This window comes from Dicentrarchus labrax, unplaced genomic scaffold (assembly GCF_905237075.1).
Source record: "Dicentrarchus labrax unplaced genomic scaffold, dlabrax2021, whole genome shotgun sequence".
Lineage (NCBI taxonomy): Eukaryota > Metazoa > Chordata > Actinopteri > Moronidae > Dicentrarchus > Dicentrarchus labrax.
The window spans coordinates 11,676,493-11,701,133 of record NW_026136704.1 but is presented as its reverse complement, the minus strand read 5'-3'; the positions used below and the strand labels follow the sequence as shown (position 1 = coordinate 11,701,133).

Here is a 24,641-nt window from a genome sequence, read left to right as displayed (position 1 = left end):
ATGGACAGTACCATAAGTAGTAGCCCAAACCATTGACCTTTAGCTTAACAAATGATGGTAGCTAGCATGCTGCCTTTGATTTACTATGGCTATGGTTATGGTTATATGCGTACAATACAATTAACCCAAAGAGGTTAATAGCAATGGGTTATGTATTCACCCCCCCCCCAAAAAAAAGGAAAAAAATCCCATATTTTAAAAATAAATGTTGGCAAGTATGTAGTAGCCTATGCTGATAACTGCGAGTGTGCATGTCATTGACGAATATAGGGAGGACATTCAACGGAAGTTGCATTAAATCAGGTTGTTTTAAGCAAGATTATCCTGCAAGATGTTTCTTTTCAACTACATGTAAGTTCCCTGTTATAGACTAACAGTATTATAACAAGCAATATTAAAAATATCCAGTTTATTCCCATTAATCCCCATGAATTCCTGTTTATTCCCGTTAATTCCTATGGAAAGTTTCCAACTTTGAAAATTCCCGGAATTTTGCAACCCTAATCGCAATATATCACAACATTGAATCATAAACCCTGTATCGTAGTGCCACATTCTTGCCAATAGACAGGAAAAGTCAAATCAAATCTGTACCTGTTTTTGATGGATTATTGCTACATTTGTAATCCTGCTGACATTAAGCATGGAGCAGTAGGTAGTAGCACTAATCTGTATCACATGTAGCTAAAATGATATTCCACCCAAAATCTATCCTTTGAGTATCAAACACTCATGGAACTTAAAAGTTAAACGTTTGTAGTTTACTCCCTCACAAAAAACAGAGTCTGTGATCAGCTTGAATTCACGTCGGTTACAATTGATTCCAAATGAAAAGAGGCAGTTAGCAGTTAACAGTTAAAACCAAAACAATGAGCCGAAAAGATACTAAAATGCTTAATCGACTGATACATTTCTGTTGGTTTGTCACAGTGGGTGATGCCTTCACATTAAAATTAATAACTGAATCACTTGTTGATTGAAACATATTGATTACTACAGCTTTGAATTCAGTTTATCTATGCTTATGACCTATGTAATGAACTTCAGACTGTACAAAACACAATATGGCCAGCTAAGGTAGCAGTAGTGATAACATGATCTGCTGCATGCACTTTAAACTACACACGTGTGTGCTCATACATGCACTTGCCACGGTCAATTTGTGACACACTAATTACAATAATTGTGATATTGTGGGGTTGTATGACATGTGAATTGTTGTGTAGTATAGTATAGTATTGTATAGTCATCATATTATCACATGTGCTGTATAGTTGGTAAAAAATGAATGTGACACCTTTTCATCCAAAAAACATGAATCATGCATGCCTTATGCACACTTGATTGAACCCTTGTCTAGAACTGAACTGTGTATACACGCCACGGGTCTGGTTTTGTGCTAACAATATCAAGGTTTTATGAGAAATAGCACTTCATTACTGAAAACCCTTGAGAGAGACAAGGAAGCAGAGAACAAAGGGGGACCTGTATTAGGTAGTGAGTCGGTGTAGGTTTACCTGATTGAAGCACAACTACAGTAGCATTGAGTATGTAAACTGATATAGAGTACAGTGACTGGATAGTCATTTTGCACATGACATATGTCACTGTTTTTGTCTTGTGTTTTCATGTACATTTAGATATGTGAGGTATAAGTTTTTCCCAAGCATCCACAACTCAGGTTTATTTGCATAGTTCAATATAACAAAGTAACAGGATTCAGGCTGTCTAAGAACATGAGGAAAAATACCCAGAAAACCAGTAGAAGGAAAAACTGAATACAGGAGGAAATTGGAAGGGAGATTCCCCCCCCTTGGATGTCTGGGACAGCTATAGGAGCTGTAGGTGGGAAAAAAGACAAAGTCAGGCATCTGAGCCCCTTATAATAAAACAGCCACACGCGAAATATAACCCTTGATGAAATGTAAGACCTTGCAGGCTCTCAGGCTTTCTTTCCAAAGCCAATAAACAAAATCCTATGACTATGTTGTTTTTTATTAAGGACCTTGAAATTTGAAGAGAAATCCACTGATCCTAGGCATTAAGTGTCACTTGCAAAAGAATAAAGGAACATATAACATAAATTAGTCACTCTTCCACTTTTGCTGCATACATATATTTGCATTTACTAGAAATAATCAAAAAATGACTTTTTACATACATACACATACGTTAATTTTATACTATTCATGTGTATAAAAAAGGTAGGATTTGAGGAGGACTTCATAGAGCATAAATAATAAAATATGTAAAATATATATAAATAACTAACTAATATTCACTTATTATTCTGTAATTAATCAAATGGGTTTGTCATCCATTGCTGCCAGTTGTGTATACTGCTCACCACTGAGCTGAAGTCATTTCTTCCCATGTCAACTATTGTAATATACAGTCTTCTATGTGGACCATGTTTGTCTGTGTCTACTGTATGTGTGGGTGTGACTATGTCATTATATGTGTACATTACTTACATAAGAGCAATTTTCCTTGTTGGAGTAATAACTCACTTATGTTACCTTGCCTGAGAGGAGCAGACAGTATGCTGCAGTAAACTTATCTTAAAGTAATAATCCACCACCTTCTGTGGTTTGTATGGTGCTCTATCGCTGATATGGTGCAACAGTGATTCATGAAGCTTTTACGTTTAAAAACAGCTGTCAAGTAGGTCTGGGAAAATCCTCTATCACACAGTTCATGATTCATTTTATGTTGCCTGCAGAGGAAATGGGTATTTAGCATGAGAAAGTACAGCTGCCATGGCTGGACAGACAAATACGAGCGCCATCCAGAGATGCTCAAATCTTATTAACAGGAAACCAAGACAAAAGAAACAGCTTAATTGGACAGAGGCAAGTGTGCTGAAAAGACAAATGACATGTCTGAGACTGAACATCAACTTTGCTGTCTCCTTTTCTTTTGTGCTATCAGGAGAAGAGTGCCTTTATTCTCGCCTTTTTTTATACATTGTGCATAGATTTGGTTTTTACCCAGGACATTGCAAACATAAAGAAAAAACAAGAATGCTGCATGGGAAATTGACTTTTTACTGGATTTACTTGGTCTGTATATTGAAGAACAGAAGTGATCTTGGGAATTGGCATGTATGTATATAAAAACCATCAGTCCAAAGTCAAGAAAGAAGATTTCATTAAAAAAACTGTGTAAAGGGATGTAACATTCCATATTTATTCTATATTTGTATAGCTCCAAGCTTGTTTGTTCTTATTAAAGGTATAAATCTTTTAAATGGGTCAAGTCATTTTCTAGAACAGCTGGGTATTGTAGTCTTTATAAAACGTGTCTGAAACAGGGCCAATTTTCCGGACTATTTTCAGTGTCAGATTAATGCACATTTGGTGTGCTAGTGAGTATTTGGGCCAGCAGGACGGTGTATGCAGATTGAAACAAAATAAACTACAGTGTGTGTGTTCATGGCAGAACATGTCACCCAGTGCTGCTCAGTCATTTGTTTTTAATAGTTTTTGGACAACAATGGAGCGTTGTGGCACTGAGGAATAAACACTTTGGCTGCACAATTTAAAAATAGAGGATACCAGCAGACTAATCTTTTAATGTCATTTAATTTACCCCACCTCTTCTTTGTTAATACAGTAATTTTCCTGTCTACAGTGTGCATGATGATTTAGCATTCCACACTGCTGCTATATCGCTAATTTTAGCTGAGCAAATACAAGAGGCCACCGCTGACCTGACTGCACACACACTCTAGAGTGGGAAATTATACTGAATGATACCTGAGTGGAACAGAAAGAGGAAGAGTTTATGATTATATAAATCACTGTGTCGAGTGTTTCATAGATTTATGTTTATTGTAAACTCCTCCGTAGGCTAACTGACTTGAAACCACCTGCACTTTTGGTTTGTGTGTGCACTTTTGTATTTGATTGTACCTGCGATTATACTTGTGTACAGTATATATCTGCATGCATAAACATGTGTCATTGTATTGGCTGTGCGCTCTATATGGTGGAATGGTGGAAAGGACCAGCGTGTACTGTAAGAGGGAGGAGTGTACACAGAGAGGAAATATAAAAAGGAAGTGTGAGACTAAATGGCATATAGGCGTGGATGGGAGGATTAGACTGTAAATTGATGCAGGTAATCAGTCACAGATTACTGGTTATCTAAATAGAAAATGATCAGTGATAATATTCTGTTGGGATAATCAAATTCTGATTACCTTCCTCCAAAATCCACTGACTGTGCAGATTAAAGAGGAGTTTGTTCCATTCTGTGTTTGAACAGTGTTATCAGTTCTGTTATCATCAAGATGTGAAACATCATGGTAGGTCAACATTTTGACTCCTGCATACAAGCTCCTAACAATTCCCTCAGAAGTTCTTCTTTATCTGGTTACTGTTTTCCCTGCTGAACAGTTTCTGACTTTTGTAATTGCATTTTTTTAATCTGTTATAGTTTACTCTGTACATCTGTTGGTAAGAAGAAGGCAGAGTCAGAGAGAGGGGGGAGTAAATTGAAGGAGGGAAATGTTAGGAGGGAGAAAAAAGCTGAGATTAATGGAACATAAGAGCAACAAATAGAGAGGGGCCGTATGGTGCAAGATACTGATGAGAAGAGAAGTGGTGTTGTTCAGGAGGGAGGAAGACAGCTCTGAAAAAGCCTCGCCATTAGTGGAAAATGTGAGAGCAAAAGTAAAGACAGCTTTAGTCCAAGATTCTTTATGACATTTAGAGTTAAAAGTATTTGAAGGACAAACATATCACTGAATCTTCAGTTATAGAGAGGATAGACCAGACGATACATACAGAGCGAATCTCAGACCTCCACCCTCTAATTAAAGTGACAAAATACTAGTTTTTAGTATTTAATTTCACTAAAGTGACACCAGCGCTAACACACCAAGGGAGGAATTCTTTTCACCAGCTGGTACTGACGTGACAAACAGAGCCTCAGTACATGAGGACTAACCACATTTTAAGAAACCTGTCACATATTGGATACAAAACACAGCAGAGCACACAAAGACACAAAACACAGAGTAAATTATGTTTAGAAAGAAATCGAAGGAGGTGAAAAAGCTCTGTGTACACACTGCACACAGTCACATGGAAACACAACTACATCGAACCGCATTCTGTCTGAAGTACCAATGCATGAAAGTGATTCTTTTTGAAACACGTGTGAGCTCAATGTGAGAAATTCTTGTTCACGAAGCACATACGTTCAGTACATCAGGTTATGACACATTGAGAGATAGGAAGAGATGACATTTCCTTTTATTTATGCTCAGGGCTCATCGTTTGATTTATATGACAACATGACATTTCAGAGTTAATCTCTTATTTATGGCACGTTTGCCATTTCCATTTGTTGTTTCTTCATAAAACACTGGACAGTTGTTCCTGCCTGGACCACTAACAGTTAGTGCATAGTGGAGCTGAATAGGTGGAGGTACACATCTGCACACACTCCCACACATACACACACACACACATAGACACTCATTTGGACCGCTGAAAAGTGATTTCACACACAAGTGTCACGATGAGTTGTCTTTCTATTTTTACGCCAGTATAGTACATGGTGGATGGGAAAAAGGGGATTGAATTGGAGAGGAAAGTGGGAAGAGGAAGGTTGTGTGACTGTGTGTGTGTTTTTTGTGTGTGTGTGTGTGTGTGTGTGTGTGTTGGGGGATGGAGTAGTTACTCAGCAGCAGTTGTGAAGGTCATTTTCTCCAGCGGTCTTGCAGTTGGGTCAAGCATTTTGTGTGTGTGTATGTGTGTGTGTGTGCGTGTGTGTGTGTCCTGTAATAGAATGAGCTGCAAAGAGAGGTGACGTTGGTGGACTGGCATCTGTTTGTTTGGGAGACACTTGAGAAGCTGTGAAGTGACAGGAAAGGCTGCTTGGCACCACTGAGACGCAGAAGTGTGTGTGTGTGTGTGTGTGTGTACGTGCAATAGAGGAAAACCAGAGAGAGAGTTTATATGCATGCAGACATTTACATGTGTCTTCAACCATCATCAGCTTTCACTTGAATTTTAAAATCAACACGCCATTTTGTTTTAAGTTGGGCTGAGACTGACTGACTAATTGCTAAAAAAATTCTAATTTTCAGAAACAAACAACTCATTTTAAAAAGAATATATAAACTACATTGTTTTTAGACTCAGTATGTTAAAATTGACTACTTTTAGGCCAACAAAACATATGAACCACTTCTGCCCTAGAATTGTGTTCTGAGCGATGTAGAGAAGCCTTTGCAACAGTATGTAGACTTTCTTGCTGGGAAGTTAAAATGTGACAATTACAAATAATGAAAAAATAGAAGCTGTCTTTTTGTCTTCTTGTCAAGAATAATCTGTCTGTTGTTGTATGGAGTGGACTCTTGACTTCAGCATATCCGAAATCCTGGCAAGAAACATGTAGCATACTATTTGAAATTGAAAATGACAAAATGTGATTCACGGAATAAGGACCTGCCTTACTCAAATAAGTCTAATAAAGGACTTTCTGCTTTTAATGCCGGCATGTACCTCCACCCATGGGTACACTATGTTAAACTACATCATATCTGCTCTGAATGTTTATTCAAGCTTAGGGGTGTACTGGTGCACACCTCAGTGTATCACACAGAAACAATGTCACACCTGTGGGTGTGTGTGTGTGTGTGTGTGTGTGTGTGTGTGTGTGTGTGTGTGTGTGTGTGTGTGTGTGTGTGTGTGTTTGTGTGTGTGTCTGTGTGTGTGTGTGTGAGTGAGAGAAAGGGGGAGGGGGGTTTGAAAGAGAGTAAGTGGTGTTTGTGTGTCTGAACGTGAATAGATACAGGTGTTTCATTTCCCCCTTGATGACGCACAAAGGACCCTAGTGAATGGTCTAGTCTCTGCAAGTGTGTGTGTATGTATATGTTTTTTACAGATGATCTCTTCTGGGCATTTGATATAGTCCAACTTGTTTGTTTGCCTCCACGTAGAAGTTGTAAGTATCCTCAGGTGGTTTTGAGTGTGGGAGCCATGATGGCAGATTGCGTCAATCAAAGATACACAAACTGCAGTTTTTAGAAGCAAATTCCACAAAGGGCTGTAACCAAAAACCTACAAGAGTGTTTTCTTGGTTTGGTGTCAAGGGGACACAGCCTTGGGGGTCCTTCGGGCAGATCCTCTGGCAGCTGTCCGGTTGCTATGGTGCTGATCACACACAGGAAGAGAAATGCATGAGGAGAGAAATGGGACCTTCCCTTTAATTGTTGTGTTTGCTGCTGCTGTTTTCCCGGCTTAATCTATTCCCTGGCTGCTGCTGGACAATTACCGAGGCATCTCATCTACTCAGATGTCTTTGTCTCTTGTCTTGAATGATGCATTTCTCTAATTATCCTCTGTACAAGGAGTCTGAGACACTCCATTTTAGGTATCGGACAACATTTACCCCTTTATTATTGTCAGTACACTCTCATCCAGATGAGCTGTACCAGATGTTCAGCGTGATTCACTGTATATTTTCCTGCTGTATCAGGCTTTTATGTTGCTTGCTACAGTTTTATGTCTGTGTCCTTGACTGTCTACAGAGTTTTATCTTTGCTGCCACATGAGAATCTCATAATTCACATGGCTATTTTCACCTTTGAATTGAAAGTTTATGTTTTATGTTGGGAGCGTTTCATGGCGCAAGGAAATATCAAAATATTTTTTCCACCATGAACTTTCACTCATGAACAACACTCATTAGAGAAATGAGGAAATCAATGCAGAAGAGCCCGACTGTATAGCTGTTTAATGAGCCGGATGAAAGGTAACAAATCATAGCTTAATTACTCTTCCGCTAGTGCGCAAAGGTGTTACAGTTTCTGATCTTTAATGAGTGAATATACAAATTTTGTGTAACAGAACTATATTATATTTAAATTTATCTAAAAGTGTATGTATGTTTATAATACTAAATAATGGTTAAGCACAGACATTTTGGGATATACGCTTGTATGAAGTATGAAGCTGGAGCCAGAAGATGGTTAGCTTAGCATAAAGACTGAAAAAAGCAGAAAAGGAAAGGCCTGGCTATGTCCAAAGGTTAATAAATTCACCAGTCACTTAAGCTCACGTTATATCTTGTTTGTTTAATCTGTTAAAAATCATCTAACTCTCGGCACGTTGGGCAATAAATGTTACCAGAATGTCAAACTCTTCCTTTAATGGAAAACCAACCGGACTAATTACACAATGAGCAAATAAAACAAAAGGACTAAGCAATCTCAAGGGTAAATGATAAACCATCTTGGTAGTTTGGTTCAGGGAAGAAAATGGGTGAAGATACTATGAAGAGAAATGAAATAATGCTACCTAGGAATAATGCAGCTATTCACTCAATTAGCCAGTCAATCAATCAATCAGTTGGTTTGCTCACTAACAGAGGGGAAGAGGAACAGGTGGCTCCAGATGGGAACAGAACACTTTAGATCAATATATTCTGGGAACATGACTACTTTAGCTCTGTTTACCAAACTGTAACTGAAGAGGAAACTGGCTCTAGTTGGAACTGGACAGAACCAATAGCATAGTAGACAGTATATTAGAAAAACAAGAGGCATGCAGACAGTTTATTAGTGGGAGGAATACAAATGGAGGTAAATTGTGGAAATGATTTGGCAACACAGCATAATAGGAGGCAAAGAACAAGAAATGTAGTGTGGAAAAATGTGTTATGTATTTCCGTGTGTACATGCACAAAAGACAGCACGCAGAATGTGTCAAAATTATGATTTTTTTTCACATGTTTTCATTTAATCTCCTTTCATTTTGTGAGGTTACATTTCAATTCCAATGTCCTTGGCAACAGCACAGCAGGCAATAGGCTGATAAGCCTGTTTGAATTGAGATTTCACACAGAGGGACAGGGTGTGTGTGTGTGTGTGTGTGTGTGTGTGTGTGTGTGTGTGTGTGTGTGTGTGTGTGTGTGTGTGTGTGTGTGTGTGTGTGTGTGTGTGTGTGTGTGTGTCAGAACGAGAGAGAGAGAGATGGGGTGGGTTGGTGTGGGTGTGCATGCATGTGCCTAGAAATGAAATCAAAATCAAGCATAGATAGAACAAGGTCAGGGAGATTAATATAAAATTATTAACAAGGTAGAAACAAGGGCAGGGAGAGATAGAGGGAGGCATACAGTAGAGGAGGAGGAGAAGGAGGCGGTCCCTGCACAAACTCCAGCCTATCAGACGGAGGAGGGCGGGGCTCAGCAGTCAGGAAGGAGGTATCAGAGGAGCAGCAGGCACAGAGGGAGAGGAAGCAGAGCATGTAAGAGAAGGAGGGAGAGGTGGGAAGAGGTAGGTAGACAGAGATGCAGTACCACAGTGTGTGTTTCTCCGAGGCTGTCAGCAGCGCAACTCTTCATCCTCTCGTCAGGGGCAGTGATGTGTTATGGAGCTCCGATGCACAGATTCTCTGCAGAAGCAGGGGATGCAGATAGAAGTTCACCTTGAGCTGGAGTCTAACAGTGCCACTCTACACCTCTGGGATTACAAGAAATGCTCATTGATCACAACACCAAGAACAACAGAGATTTAATCGGATCTGACAACCTGCCAAACCAAAAGTGGCTCCAGAATCTTTAACTTTTGGATTATAGTCAGATTTATACCAGAACGTCTGACGGAGAGGCTCTAAACTGCCAATCCAGAGCCAGAAATCAAACAGGTACTTTCTTTGGCAGAAACTTGCCAGCTGTCTCTAGACCTGACAGCAAACAGAACCAATACTGTGACAACCACTCTTCACACTGGAACCCCGCAAAGCCACGACCAAGCAGGTCCTGCAGCCCAGGGACCCTGGAGCTGGCCTGACCTTGGACCGGCTGTCACCGGAGCCCCTGCTGGCACCAGCAGAAACGTCCAGCATGTCTCAGACCGGAGGACGGTTCCACAACAAAAAGGCTGGCATCCGGGCCGCTGTGATCCTCATCGGACTCCTGCACAAGTCTCGTAAAGCCAAGGAGAAGGAGAGAGAGAAGGAGGAGAGCGAAGGGTGGGTGAAGTTTGTCCTGTCGCGTCGTCTGATGAGGCTGGCATGCTGGGTAGTTGATGTATGGCTTAGGGACAAGCAGAGAGTCTGCAGTGCAGTGTTGAGCTGGGATTGTGAGGAAAACTTTATTAGCTTGTATAGTCTGTTGTTATTCCAGAGGCATGGGCCAAGTTGTATTCTTTATGGTTCAATGAGTTTACATCTGCAGTTTTATTAGGGGGCCTTTTCATTTGTGTGCATGTTTGTGTGAGTATGTGTGTGTGTCTCGCTGACCGCACTTGTGTGTGTATCTCGGCCAGACGGGAGAGAGAAATAGAAAGGTATTGAGGATCATGGGTGAATAGAGGTGTGTTCTGAGTGCTTTTGAAGAGCAAACGAGAGGGACTGAGAGAACGGAGGACAGAAGCAAAGCTATGGTGTGGAGAGACTGGAACATGGAAAAAATGAAAGAGTGAAGTGAATGTGAAGAGATACAAGAGCGAGATATGGTGAATAAAAAGGAAAAGGTGCAGAGCAAAGGTCATCCACTTATCTATTTGTGTCTTTCCGTGTCGGTTTATCACAAGTACTGATGGACACTTGTTGATGCCCGTGTTGCTGATAAAACGGTTCCACTCCTTTAGCGCGAGGCAGTTTGAACAGGTCGTAGGTTGGTGAACTGACTGAGAGTTCAAGAGGTGAGCTGAAAACTACAGTAGAGAAAAGAATACAGTACCGAGCTCTACTGCCCACAACCCGGCTGTCAACAGCAGCTGTAATATGGAATATCAGCTGTCGCTATTAAACCAGGTTTTTAAATTCATTATGGAGTATGAAGGCTGCAACAAAACTGACGTTTTCTATTTACAAGTAAAAACTCTTAAGGACTATATGTGAAGGACCTTCAGGCAGTTTTGTATAATGAAAGCAATACCAGATTGAGCATTCAAGAAGACTTGTTGTAGCCTTAGATCTTCAGAAATTAACACTCCAGATGCACCTGGAAGGGGATTTTCCCTGCGTGCTGTGTTGCGTCCAGATCAGCTTACTGCTAATACTACCTTAGATGAATGCAGTCTATAAGACCCCTGGGAATATCCCACCTGGTAACAAACAATACGAGGCTGGCAGGGTCAAGGCTGCCCACACACACACACACACACCCTCCCCACTCCCAGGGTAGACTTGTTTTGACCACGTTCTGTTGAACTGGAATATGAGCAGAAGGCTGCAGTCTGAGTTTGCCTTTTTAGTGTCATTGTGGTGAAAGATATATACAGTGTGTCTGTGGTTGTGTGTGTGTGTGTGTGTGTGTGTGTGTGTGTGTGTGTGTGTGTGTGTGTGTGTGTGAACAACTGATAGGCAGCACTGAATGCACTTTGCTACTCTGTTCTAATAGCTTGTACCAAAATAGGCTACATGAAAATAGACTGTAACTCACTTTGCAAATGCTGATAAGTTTATCTGACCTCTGGGTGTTAGTGTGTGTGTGTGCGCGTGTGTGTGTCTATAATTTAGTTTCAGACAGTGTAAAATTAACCCCTGGAGGCGAGGATGAATTAGCAACCATGCAAACTGGGCAACTGACCCAGAACTCCTGGGGCCCCTAAGAGTCACAGGTTCATTGGTTTGTGGTGATTTGATCAATTGTATTATAGTTTCAATATATGCATCACTAAAACAGTTGTCAACTGAAATGATAAAAACCTGTATTACCTTATCCTGAAGTCTTGGTTTGTGTAAGGATAGTATGCTTACATCGTCAGTGTCTTTAATAATAGACAAACAGGATGTTCCAACAAACAATAGGTTAGTTTCTGTGGCTCTAGGCAAAATGTGTACTTGACGGCAAAAGGGAACATTGACAGTGAGTAAGAGGAGAAAAAGGGAGGTTAGCGGGCCCACAAGAGTTAATTTTTGCCCCAGGGCCCCCTAGTGGATCAATCCATGCCTGTAGGCTGTATTTGTCTATGAATGCAACTAACCTGCTTTGTCTCACAGATATACACAAACACACAATTTTTTGACAGTCACACTTTTTTGCATGTTTTTCACATGCTTGCTAAGAAGTGATTTATGATTTTGATTCCGAGTGTTATTGCCCGATGTCAAATGACAACAATACAATCATGTCTGGAAAGCAAAAATAGCTCGGAGCACTGCTACTACAATATTCTTCTGCTGTCATTGCTATTGCTGTGGTGGTGTCACGTAATGATGCAGGCACAATTGCCAACGATTTTAAGTTGTCTTTTTCCCCAAGTGTAGTTGTCATGTGCATGATTGCACTCTTTTCAGACTTAAACCGCTATTTCTCTCTGCCTTAGTCCACCCATTGTGGCAGGGTATTTCATGCCCTTGAAGCAGGCTTAGTCTAACAACCAGAATTTGTAACTACATAATAATAGGGAACACTTTACATAGAGTGTTTTTATACCACTTAACTTTGCAACAGAGAATTAACAAAAAAGGGATTTTACCTTTTTGTACACATTTGTATGCCTTTTCACAAATACAGCCAACACACACACACACACACACACACACACACACACACACACACACACAGTACAAGTACACGTGCAAACATATAGGTATGCAGTCTTACTCCTTGAGTGTATCTTCTGCATATTCCTCTCGCTCTTTATCTCTGATAGAGCCGTAATGTATATTTGCCCTCCATTAAGTTGAACAGCATGAGGTCTGCTGCTTGTATCTGAATATTTATATTACTCCTCCATGCGTTAATGTCCTCCACAGCTCATTTATCTCCAGCTGCAGACCTGTTTTGTATAGTGTGTGTGTGTGTGTGTGTGTGTGTGTGTGTGTGTGTGTGTGTGTGTGTGTGTGCGTGGTTCTGTAAGAGAAGTTTGGCCCATTGTATGTGTAGCTAAGTATGCTTGATTTGTGTTTAGGCTTATACAACAAGTGCCTATGTGGTTATGGTTGCATTTCCCTGTCAGTATGTACTGGTGTGGTGTAATTGGGTTAGGGAGGGAGGGGGGGGGGGGAGAGAGAGAGAGAGAGAGAGAGAGAGAGAGAGAGAGAGATGTATGTGTGTCGGTCGGGGGGTAGGGGGGTTTAAGGGTAGGAGAGTGAGAGACTAATTTATGATGCCGGAGTGTTTTTGAGACCTAATCTATAATCACAGCATGGGGCTTCTTGTTCACGCACTGTTTTGCTCCCCTCTCATACTAAAAGCTTTTAATATCTCATACAAACATATCGACAAAACATGCATCTGTTTTGCAAATTGCAATATTTAAAAATCATATTTTTTATGACAGAGGCACCCATACACACAATACCAAGCTTCTCTATAGTTTTCACTTCTCTTGTGTGACTGCATGTTGATTCAATCTAATCTGATAACAAATAGGCAAGGTAAAACTGATTAACACAAAAAACAGATGGCATTTTGGGTTTAATTGATCATTCGCTTCTGTCAAGCTTTCCGTTATCACACAGTGGCAGATTTACCACTTGATATTCTTACTCATTTTTGAAAGAGTTGTCCTTGATTTCAGAGTCCGGGAAAGCAGGTTTTTCATTTATTATCGCATACCTTGCTAAAATGTACAGATTCTTTTAACTTGTTGTGTTTTTGATCATCACAGCACGGGCCCTCCTGTTCATACACTGTGTTGTTCCCCTCGAAGACTAAACGTTTTTAATATCACATACAAACATGCATCTGTTTTGCAAATTGCAATATTTAAAGATCATAATTTTTATGACAGTACTGGCCCTGCTGTACAATGCCTCCTGTTGATTGCAGGGAGTTGGACAGTAATGGTACAGGAAAAGGCATGACCTTCACTGGAAATTAGAGGCTCACAAACACTGCATAAAATGGTTCACTGTATAATACTGATTCCCTGACAAACAAAGGGAGAAAAATGTCCAGAAGTAGAGCAGAACAGATAATCTTGTCTGTAAATTAAGCCACAGGACAGGTGACAGCAGGGGTCAAGCAGATGTCTCACAACAAAACCTGAGAGTGGTATTGATCCTGTCATCTAACTCTCAGCAAGAAACATATTTCCCAAAATGTCAAACAATTTTTTTTATTGACAAAAAGTGTAATGCATGCACATTGACTCCAAACCACAAATTTATTTAAATGGACGAGATTTTCGATCCCAGTCAGATCTTCTTCAGGTCAATAGGCTCTAAGATGACAGGTGTGGTCAGCCATCCAATGCTCTGCACATCTCAAAACAAATAGCAATTTGATAACTTCAAAATAAAAGTTCTAGCAAAAATACATCAATCCCAATGGCCTTGCACCTAGGGCTCAAAATTATTATTTTTTTCTCGTCCCAAATTCTATTTTCAGCTGTCTTAGACTTAACTACCATTGTCACAAATTTAAGTTATTTTTCTGAGAGAAAGAGTGAAACTGAATTCAACATACACCAGAGGGCACACCTACTGACTACCTGCACAAGAGGAGAGGTAGAGACCCTGGTGCTGTTGGCAGAAGACTGTGATCACTCTGAGCAGCATTCATGAGAATGAATTATAATATAATATATTTGAATACATTTCTTACCTTTGCCCTAATGGTCTGAATAAGCAGCTAAATTTTAATATTATTATATTATATTATTATTATGAAATAATATGTAATATTAAATTTAAATATAGTCCCTAAGAGGGTCTGAAAAGTTGCTAAATCTAGTGAGAAAGTCGTCAAGTTAGCATCACTGACTTTCTCTCTATGACTAATTTGGTGTGTATAAGCATGCTTATAGCAATAAAAATGATATATTCCATGACACGTAAATGTAATAGTCTAATTTTTTTAATGATATGCCACCCGGGCACAATGGGACAATTAGTGACCGCTGCTGGCACCCACGTGTTATGTATATATTCCTACACTCCCTCTAATGTGAACCTCTTCTTCAACCAACAGGTCTCAGTGATTGCAAATGGTCTCTTTTTATTTAAAATCCTTCTTCAGATCTCCACAAGGTCTCCCTCACCTTCTATATATTATTTACAGGAGCAACTGTCAAAGTAATGATGAGAACAGACACATAATAAAATATGCTGATGATTTGGATGTGAGTCAGCCTACATGGATGGGTCGGAATAAGATCACTGACCCGTGGAGGAGGACCTTGTGTTATGGCGCGACAACTCCTTCATCCTGCTAAATGTAGCAAAAACTAATGACACAAGTATTGATTTCAGAAAGTCGTCCTCTGCTGCTACAATGACTGTTATTAAGGGAGAGGAAATCGAGCTGGTGGAACACGACAAATATCCGGGCACTGTGCTGGACAAGAAACTGTGTTTTAAAACCAACTGAGATTCTAAAAGGGAGAAAACAAACTCTTCAAATGCTTTTCCTGCTTCGATGGCTGTTTTATGGAAGGTTTTTTAGAAACATCTTTATCTTTATTTACTGTTGCCTGCCATGGACATCTTAACACAGCCAGACAGAAAGAACACTTGTTAATGTGACAAGAGACAGTTGTTAGGGTGAGTCAGATCCTACTCAGGGATATTTAAAGCAAGCACTTCCATAGATTGTCCTGCCCAGAGAGCTTGAGCTCTTGCCTTCAGGTCACTGACAGTGCCTCCTGGAAGAGTAAAATCCTGAATGTTGTCCTTCTAAGGATGATTATTGATATTCTGAACCTGAATAACTGTATGCACATTAATAGATGACCGCTTGGCCTCTTTTTGCACTGTAATATCACATTTTCCACATGTGTTTGCACCACACTCTGATATGATCTTAGTTTTTTTTTCTCCTCTAGTTTTCTCACACAGTTTTGTGTGATTTACCCGGTTGTCTGATTCGCTTTGTTTTGGTGTTTTAATCCCCATTTGCACGTCATATTTCCCTTTGGAGTAGATAGATTGATTTGACATGACAGTTATTCAAGTATCTCAACACTTGTAGTCCCTGAAGACAAAATCTCATCAAACGCTTGTCAGTGGTCTATTATAAATCTACTTCAGGGTCCTTGATATGGAGATGCTCAGGAGCTTCTGCAGAGCATAACAGCAGAAATGGAAAGGGGAAGACACAAATTGAGTGCTGTCTCTTTGAAGCGCATGGTACACTTTAGAACTTTTATACCTTTCAAACAAGCATGCACTGTAATGGTGAAGCTCTTCTTTGTTAAATAGACAGCTGAGGACCAGACCCTCTTGTATGCCATCCAGTCTGGCTCATGGATTCTTTGAACTGTGTGGTGCCATCGCCACGTGGTTGTTGAAATGTTTGGGACTTAACAACTGGAGAATAAATGACACTAGCAGCTGGTCACAGCTAAAACCCATCAGGAATAACCTGGCTTCTCCTGACACGCAGAGTCAGCCGTGACACGGAAGCCATCCAGGCAGCGGTCCAGAAGAGGGTAATGACACACAATGCAAAGCATCTCTATAGGTTTTACTGTATAGGTGTTGAGTGACTGCACAATTATTTAATCTGATTCTGACAAATAAACTGACTTACACAAAAAACAGATCAACAACCAGTGGCATTTTGGGTGTAACTGACCATTTACCTCAGTTGTGACCCGTGTCAAGCTTTCTGTTCTCATGCAGTGTTAGATTTACCTCTTGAAATTATTTTAAATACATATATTTACAGCCGAAGATAGATAAGAAAGGGGATAGAGAGAGATGGGATGACATGCAGCAAATGCTCTTGAAATTCTTAGTCATTTAGGACAGGTAGAGAAAGCAGATTTTTAGTTGCCGACATGCCATGAAGGTAACAATATTGCTACATGTCCAAAAGAAAATTGTAAAACTGTAGGAATTCATGTTCTTGGCAATGTTGTGTAACTTTGATTAGCACCCAGATGCTACCAGCTAGAGTGCACTCCTGGCTGCCGTGCCAGAGGATGGCTTACAGCCAAAGGTCACGTTGCTGCTGGCCAGGGGAAGAAAGTGTAATGTGCGCCGGTCCAATTTTCTACCATTCAGTGTTGTAAATTAGAGTGGAAGGTGATTTAAAGAGCCAACATTAGTTCTGTTCTTCGAGCGTGAGTATCTTATGCCATCAACGATAAGCCTGCTGCTGTCCTCGTATGGCAATTGTGGAACTATTAGTCGACTGTGCTCCTCACTCAGAGCCAGAGGCAGAAATGGGGCCTCAATGGAGCCTCTTGTATTTTGTTTTCTTTGTGTTTTTAATTACCTATGAGTGGAATTAGCAGTCTATCAAAGCAAAAGGCTAAATTAACTGAAACTGACATCTCTAGATGCTTTTTTGTGTGTCTCAAACCTTATTTTCACTTTTAAGATTACAAGAGAAAAAGATTTGGAATGAGGTCTAAATTTGCAAGGCCCAAAACTCTGATATAAGCATTTAAAACTTAGTCCTCTGCAGCTGGGAAAGACTACACAGATGTTCTAGTCGTGAAGGACCCAGATAAACACACAGTTTAATCCACTCCTTACACGTACACTCTTGTGTTTTTGGTTTTGGAAAGGTAAATAAAAAGACACTCTGTAAAAGTCTTTAAAGGCAAAGTATTACTCTTACTACAGCGCCAAGCACACAGTTTTAACATGTGGAGAAATCCAAAGCTTGAAAGCCCCACTGGGTCTAGTTACGGTTGCTAAGCTGTATATTTGAAGAATGGTCAATTGTGTAACTTTGTATGGTAACATATCAACAACTGTGTTATTATTCTGTAGAAATTAAACTATCCTCCCTGTCCCAAATGTTTTTATTTTTTAAATTAATTTCTTAAGAGAGAAAACCTCATCAGACAGAGCTGATGTTTTAAAGTACAGTCTTTTATGTTGCTTTTTTGACCACCTTACACCATTTTTCCTTGTCTTGTAGTCTCTTTCCCCTCCTCTCGCTGTTGAACTCTCCTACTCCTGCTGTTTAACACAACCACTTTTCGTTCACTGACTCACTCGTATTTCCATTCCCCGACTCCCCCTGTTTTTCCTCTCTACCCTCAATTACTCCCTCCTTTAAACTCCCTCCTTTTCCTCCTGTGCGTTTCACTTATTTTGTGATTAGCAGCTGCGTGTGCACAAAAACATGCACACATTTGATTGCACTTGAACTCACATGTCTCTTTGCTGTCTGTACAAATATGTGTGTTGAGTGCATGCGTGTGACAGTCAGCCTTGTCTTGGGATGTAATGGATGAGATGGTATAGTCTCTAACAAGTGTCCAGAGACCCACCCAAGACGGCCCTATTTACCCAGCTATGCACTGGGGATTGTGAGTGCTATTTTTAGTCTGCAAAGATTCATTTATTCTCTCTCTCCATATTTTGCTCTGCTGCCTTCTCTCTTTCAGCGATCTATCTGACATCCATTCATTCTGTCATTCTATCCCTCTCTGTCTTCATATCTCTCCCCGATTCTTTAGGACCTTTCTGCTCTGTTGTGGTTATCAGCTAGTCTGAAGTGGTGGAGCTGGTTGAGAAGAGAAGTATTCAATGTCATCTGACAGATGCTTAACCCTATTTTTTCCCTTTGACTCAAGTCAGTCACTCAAGATTGGGCAATGATAAAGAGGAAGTGGGTCCCAGAAAGTGAATGGGATTCGATAGGCTTTGTGGCATTTCCAGTGATATGACAGAAAGAGGGATGCCAGGCAACTATGTTTTTCACTGCAATGCAGTGTTGTGCCAAAAGACAAAAACCTCTTAGATCTACTGTATACAAAAAGAGGAGTGTCCCCTTTCATTAATATTTAATTAAAATATATAATTGTATTATAAAACACTAATATATTTAAAAGAAAAAATATATATATTTAAATCATACTTTCTTACCACTGTCTGGTGTTAATAATGAAATAACATTTTTGAATTACATCCAGGGGATTTGCATGTGGAGACAGATAGCAATTAAAAAGAGCATTTACATGACACCTTTTCATCTTTTGAACCCCAACAGAATGAAATTCCTTCCAGTGAGGTTTTACTGTGTTTCGGTATTCAGATTGAGCTGTTATTGTCAATTTATTATTACCTACTAATACATTAAACTGACTATCAGCACTTATGGGCTTATAAATAAAGATTAATTGCATGAAGCACAACTGTGGACAAATAAACAAACATGAAGTGGCCTTTATCAGTGTCTCCCTGCTGCTGGGAAGTTAGTACACATAAATATCTATCAGAGGTCTCTTGGCAGCATTTGTGAAGCGAGACAGGAAACAACACTGACATTTCAAAGGTAAGACAAAAGCTATAGTACGTAACCTTTTAGTAGCTTGTAGTGTTCGCCTTTGGTGTTTAGATGATAAATCCGGTGTCAAAGATACAGTGTGTGTCAGAGAAGCTGGTTATTTATTCTGTTTGTGATCTTTAAAGTCGGTGTTTAAGTCAATAAATTGGCTCCACTACTCGGTAACACAGTTAAATGTTACAGGGAACCATCAGAGTATCATCCAGGGTAACACACTTACCGCAGTATAATTAACCTGGTTTCTTTGGGAGGAACAGAATGACACAGACACTCATAGTTTCCTTGGGTGGGACTGTGTGTGCCTGGAAAGGGGCGAGACCTGCAGTGGTGTAAGTTTAGTCTAACACTTGGATTAATGACAGAAATAATTGAGAGAGAGGAGGAAAGGAAATGAGAGGGCGGAGAGGAGGGCCAAGTGAACCAAGAAGACAGGTGGAAAGAGAAAAGTAGGCAGACAGTGAGAAGAATAAGAAAGATGAGGGATTAGGGAGTCATTTAGACAATCCTGGCAACCGATTCATACTTTTATTCCCCAGTTAAGCACAAGGAACTGTGTAGGTGACATAAATAGCACACTAAAACTACAAAAATGAAAAATATATCATCACTTCTGTAAATTTATTTTACTTACCAAGATTTCACACAGCCAATCTTTTTGATCAAGACATGCTGAAACTGAAACTGATAAATGAACTGCAGCAATAATGTAGTTTTTTTATATGTTGTGACTTTGTGTTTAAATACCTTACTATCAGTAAGTTAAAGAACAAACAAATAGTTCAATAAAACTTAGGTATAACTAAACATTGGCAAAAATACTAAACCAACTGAAAATCTTTTGAGATTAGAAACTAAACACTACTTGACCATGTGTGTATTGGAGTTGCACTGATGGCATAGGAAATAAATCACACAGTAAAACACACACAAGCCACTTGAAGATCTCTTAGCTTGTGTGTTTGCATGTGTGCTTATGTGTGTTTGTGTGTGTGCTCGTTAACATGGGTTTTAGTCTGTCATGTAAAGAAGTTGTGCAGGTGATAATGAAAAAGTGTGTCGGGCTTAAATGAACATATGGTAAGATTTTTTACCTGAAACACAGCCCACGTCCACACACACACAGACACACATCACACACACACACACACACACACACACACACACACACACACACACACACACATAAACACACAAACACAAAATCCATTTCCTGTCTTCTACTTAAATGAAAAGGGTTTTTTTCTGCTTTCTTTTCTTTCTACTTGCCAGCTCTGTATTTGAAGGACCAATTATTTTTTTGTAAAGATTCATGTATTAATTTATAAAAGTAGCTTCCTGAGACCGGCCAACACCCCCCCCCCACACACACACACACACACACTATCCGTCTGTCCTTTCCTCTTCCTCTTATTGATAATGAGAGTGTTTCAGGTTGTCTGGCTGGACAGTCTTATCTCCTGTGTGCTGTCATCTTTGTATCTATTCATATCACAGCAAGAGAGAGAGGGCGAGGCCTGGCGTTCCCACAGGAAACAGCCGGTGACTTGAAGTGCAGTTGTCTCATAATTATTGCTCCTCTGACCTTTCCACATATTTGCACATATCTGGGATGCCTGTGCCCTCCTCTTGGACAGCTGACTGACTCATACATTCATTTCTTACCTCTATAAGTGGACTGGACTTTGTAACAAGGACAGACTGATAGATAGTAGAAGGAAGTAGAGGAAGGACAAGAAGACAAAGTGATAATATATTATATTGCTGCTTAAAGGACATTAACTGGCACCGCTGTGATTTACCTTATAATAGATTATCTACATAGTCACAGTTTTGCTAAAATAACCCCTAAACAAAACTAAGGTGCTTAATCTGAAATTAATTCCCTTGTTCACTCATTGACTACCCCCTACACATTGGGATAAGTTCTAGTCAGTAAAATAATAGTGGAATTAATATATCCCCCATTTTCCCAGTGACCACCTCTAAGTCCCCGGGGCGTTCACAGACCCCAGTTTGAAAAACCAATGCCTTAAAGGGTCATCAAAATAATTACAATTCACCCTAAAGGGGAACATGATGTCTGTATGTGGTAGGAAATTGTTCGTGCTCGCAAATCTTAATTGAAGTGAAGAGTCAATCTTCAGCGCCATTCATTAAATACTACGTATATCTTCTGTAAGATGTGTTCATACTTTCATAACTTAATTAACTTATATTAAGCAACAAGCATCACCTTCCCTACCACTGTAACATTAGCCCCTTAAAGTACTTATCGGAGCTCTAACTGTCATGTCTAATATGTAATATTGCAGAAAATTCTGCTGTGCGACATGATTTTTTTATTGTCAGTCTACTTTAATATAAATCAGGGCTGATGGGTCCTACCCTCCCCAGCAGTCTGTCTTATTTTCCAGCCCTCCACACTCTCCATCTCTTTACAACCCTCATCTTTCTCCTTTTCTCTGTCTCCAATTACTGTTGTATTAACTCTATTAGAGAAACCATCAGTTGTGTAATTGGCCAGTTGGCATGAGGATCAGGCTCCTTATCAAGTTTCATAACAAATAAGAAGCCCAACTGGAAACAGTAAGTAAGCCCCCGGGAGAGGCTTCATACCCGAGACCCGCAGTTCACCCTCTCCTCAATCTTACTGTCTTTGTCCTCCATTCTTTATTTTTATCCTCTCTGCTTCCTCCATCACCCTGATTTCCTGTTTTCATCCCCCTATCTTCTCTTCCTGTGACATCTCCATCATGTGGAGTGAGGAAGAGGTGTTATTCCTCTTTTTCTTTCTCACACACACTTTCTCACTGGGTTCTAGCCTGTGCCTGATGTCCCACTGCCCGAATCTTATGTTTAATCAATACGTGAAATAACAGAGATATATTACAATCTTTCACTCTTTCACTCTCTCTCTCTCTCTCTCTCTCTCTCTCTCTCTCTCTCTCTTTCACTCTCTCTCTTTCTCTCTTACAAACACACAAGCAAACAAACACACACACACACACACACATTACCGGTTTCATTAGATAAACATGATGACTATGTGGATGTGATTACTGTTGAATCAACCCTAATTAGCGCCAGCCAAATGCAAGCAGGATTATAGACATGCTGCCATACAAGAAAGGTACATCTTGTACTAGTTTGGATGCAGATGTGGAGCATGATCTGCCCTATTTTTTCCCAGTAGGTTTAAAACCACTTAATCTTAGCTCCAGGGGACGGAGACTTCAGTTAAGTTACACTTAATTCATTTTCTACTCGAGGAATTTCATCCAACAATGACTATTTCCTAAAATTTAAAGAGCGTGTTTATTGTTGTGGATGAATGAATTTTTGAGGTCACTGTTCTCTGGCAGAGTGCCTGGCCAGAGAGAGTCACACAAACCAACACAGCTGCCGTATGTTTCTCGCAGCCAGTATTTACTGTGTATTAAAATAATGTAACTGTGTGGCAGCCACTGCCCTTTGGCTTGCTGGGAAATTTCTGCCACGCATTGTTTGTTTCAGCTCAGAGCCAGAGGTTTGAAAGCAATTTGACCTTTTGATTTCATTTCACAGCTTACTGTTCTAACTTCCTTAAAGCCAACATTGAAAGTTTCAACACAACAGAGTACGTTTTTTATTGAAAAATCCATTAAGTGAGAGCCCAAATTCATTACAGTCCAGCTTTGTTAGAGTCTTTTCTTTCTGCTTTCTGTCGAGAAATGGCTGCATTGTCGATACTGAAATCAAGATACTCTACTTTCTATGACAAGATCAGTTTGTGGCTGTGGCAAATAAACTATGGTGGAGTTATGATCAGGGTAAGGCACCTAAAACCCTTGAGTAAGGTTAAGAAAAGATCAGGGTTATTTTTAATAAAACGTTGAAGGTAATGCATGTCTGCAGTTTGCGTCCCCCATGTTTTATCATCACATTCGAGTCGCAAAACATCCGTTCTTCTGAAATAAAAATACCCAGCGATCTTTGAAAAAGCCAGAAGGTCATTTAACAAAACCTATTTTCTGAAGGTATTTCCAGAATCCTCAAAGACTCTTCTAACCATCTGATGGGAAACAGTCTTTTATACACTGCACGATTAAAATGATTTTGAACCCATCTCCAAAGTTACAAGTCTATTTCCCACTCCAAACAAAGAAGGTAAATGATGTAAAAAATATAAAACTTCACAGAAAGTAACAAAAATAAGGAGAATTGTATCTGGTAATATGAATATACATGAGAGGCACAAGCTGGGGCTAGTCTGCAACAGTTTCCTGTATGAGAGTAAGATGCACTGCACTTCCATCCACCACCCTGACCTTGCTTTCCTTGTTGTCAAATACAGGACACATCCTTTTCTGCGCTGGCAGTGCATGTTGGTATTGGAGATAAGGTCGTCATGAGGTGCTGAATTGTCCAATGTGAACATAGTTCCAAGGGATACTGGCCTGTAATTTTACATATTACGCCATTTGATGATGATCTTATGCAAAGCACCTTCTTTAAAGTGCATTGACTGCACATCTCATGTAACCCTCTTTCAACAGTTCCCCTTTCTGACTCACTCTGTCCATGACCTATTCTTCCTAAATTGTTTCTTTGCTTCCTCCCTCCTGCTGTCCCAGTATGTGCTCCCCCTCCCTCTTTCCCTCCCTTCCTGGGTGGGAGTCAGTAGCAGTGACGTAGCTGTTGTTTCATCGCCACAGAGACAGTCCAGTCTGGAAAGACGAGCAGCTCCTTGTCTTTTCCCTCTTTCTCTCACGGACACATGCAATTTCCCTCTGCAAACAGCATCTCTCTGTGTGCAGGTATGAATGACTGTGTAAGACAGTGAGATAGGTTTTGACTTTGTGCCAATTCAGGGCAGCTGTAGAGGCATACAGCATCCGCCCCAGGGACAGCAGTCTGAACAAGCTTTTGCTTTTCACAGGTCAGTGATGGAACACAACACACACTGTCCTCCTTACCTTAGACTGAAAGGAACAAAGAGAAAGAACAATGAACAATGTCCGGCAAGAAACATGCCTTTCTCCATTTCTCAGTTTTGTAAATTCTCCCAGTCTGTCTTGGCTTATGATGCTCATTCAAACATTGTCCACCCTCGGTTACTGTGAGCTGACATACTGCAGCATTACGTACACAGGGGGACACAGTGCTGCATTGTGTGAAAGCTGAGTCTGTGGAAAGAGCTGAGCAGTACAGGCTTTTCCTCTGGACAGTGGAATGAAAAGGGTTGAACAGGAATTTGGGTTTGGCCTGCAGTGACTGACCGAACTGTGCTGTGACTTTCCCCCTTTGTTTGGGTGTCTTTGAGCCTCAGGTAGAAACGTCAAAGAGCATTGTTGATTAAATTTAATAGAGGAATGGCTCTCCTCTACCAGCAAACGGTTGCTGCCTCAAGTTCACTGTTTCACATTTTTATACTGCGAGTGTTTTTGCTGCTCACAATCCACTTGACACCACTACATGAGAGAATGGAGAACGTGTTA

General features: G+C 40.2%; 1 protein-coding gene across 11 annotated transcripts in view; it reads left to right on the top strand.

The window, feature by feature from the left end:
- The window catches only part of rap1gap2a (RAP1 GTPase activating protein 2a), an 86,614-nt gene that overhangs the window by 36,574 nt on the left and 25,399 nt on the right, over positions 1–24,641 (top strand). For 2 of the 11 annotated variants that reach the window (XM_051396788.1, XM_051396787.1), the window contains exon 1: positions 9,231–9,989. The exons of 8 other annotated variants lie outside the window; for them this stretch is intronic. In XM_051396788.1, coding sequence (XP_051252748.1) covers positions 9,862–9,989 — 128 coding nt within the window. In that variant the 5' untranslated portion in view covers positions 9,231–9,861. Of the gene's footprint in view, positions 1–9,229; positions 9,990–24,641 lie in introns of those variants that run through there. One more of the 11 variants, XM_051396796.1, reaches the window with a different exon arrangement.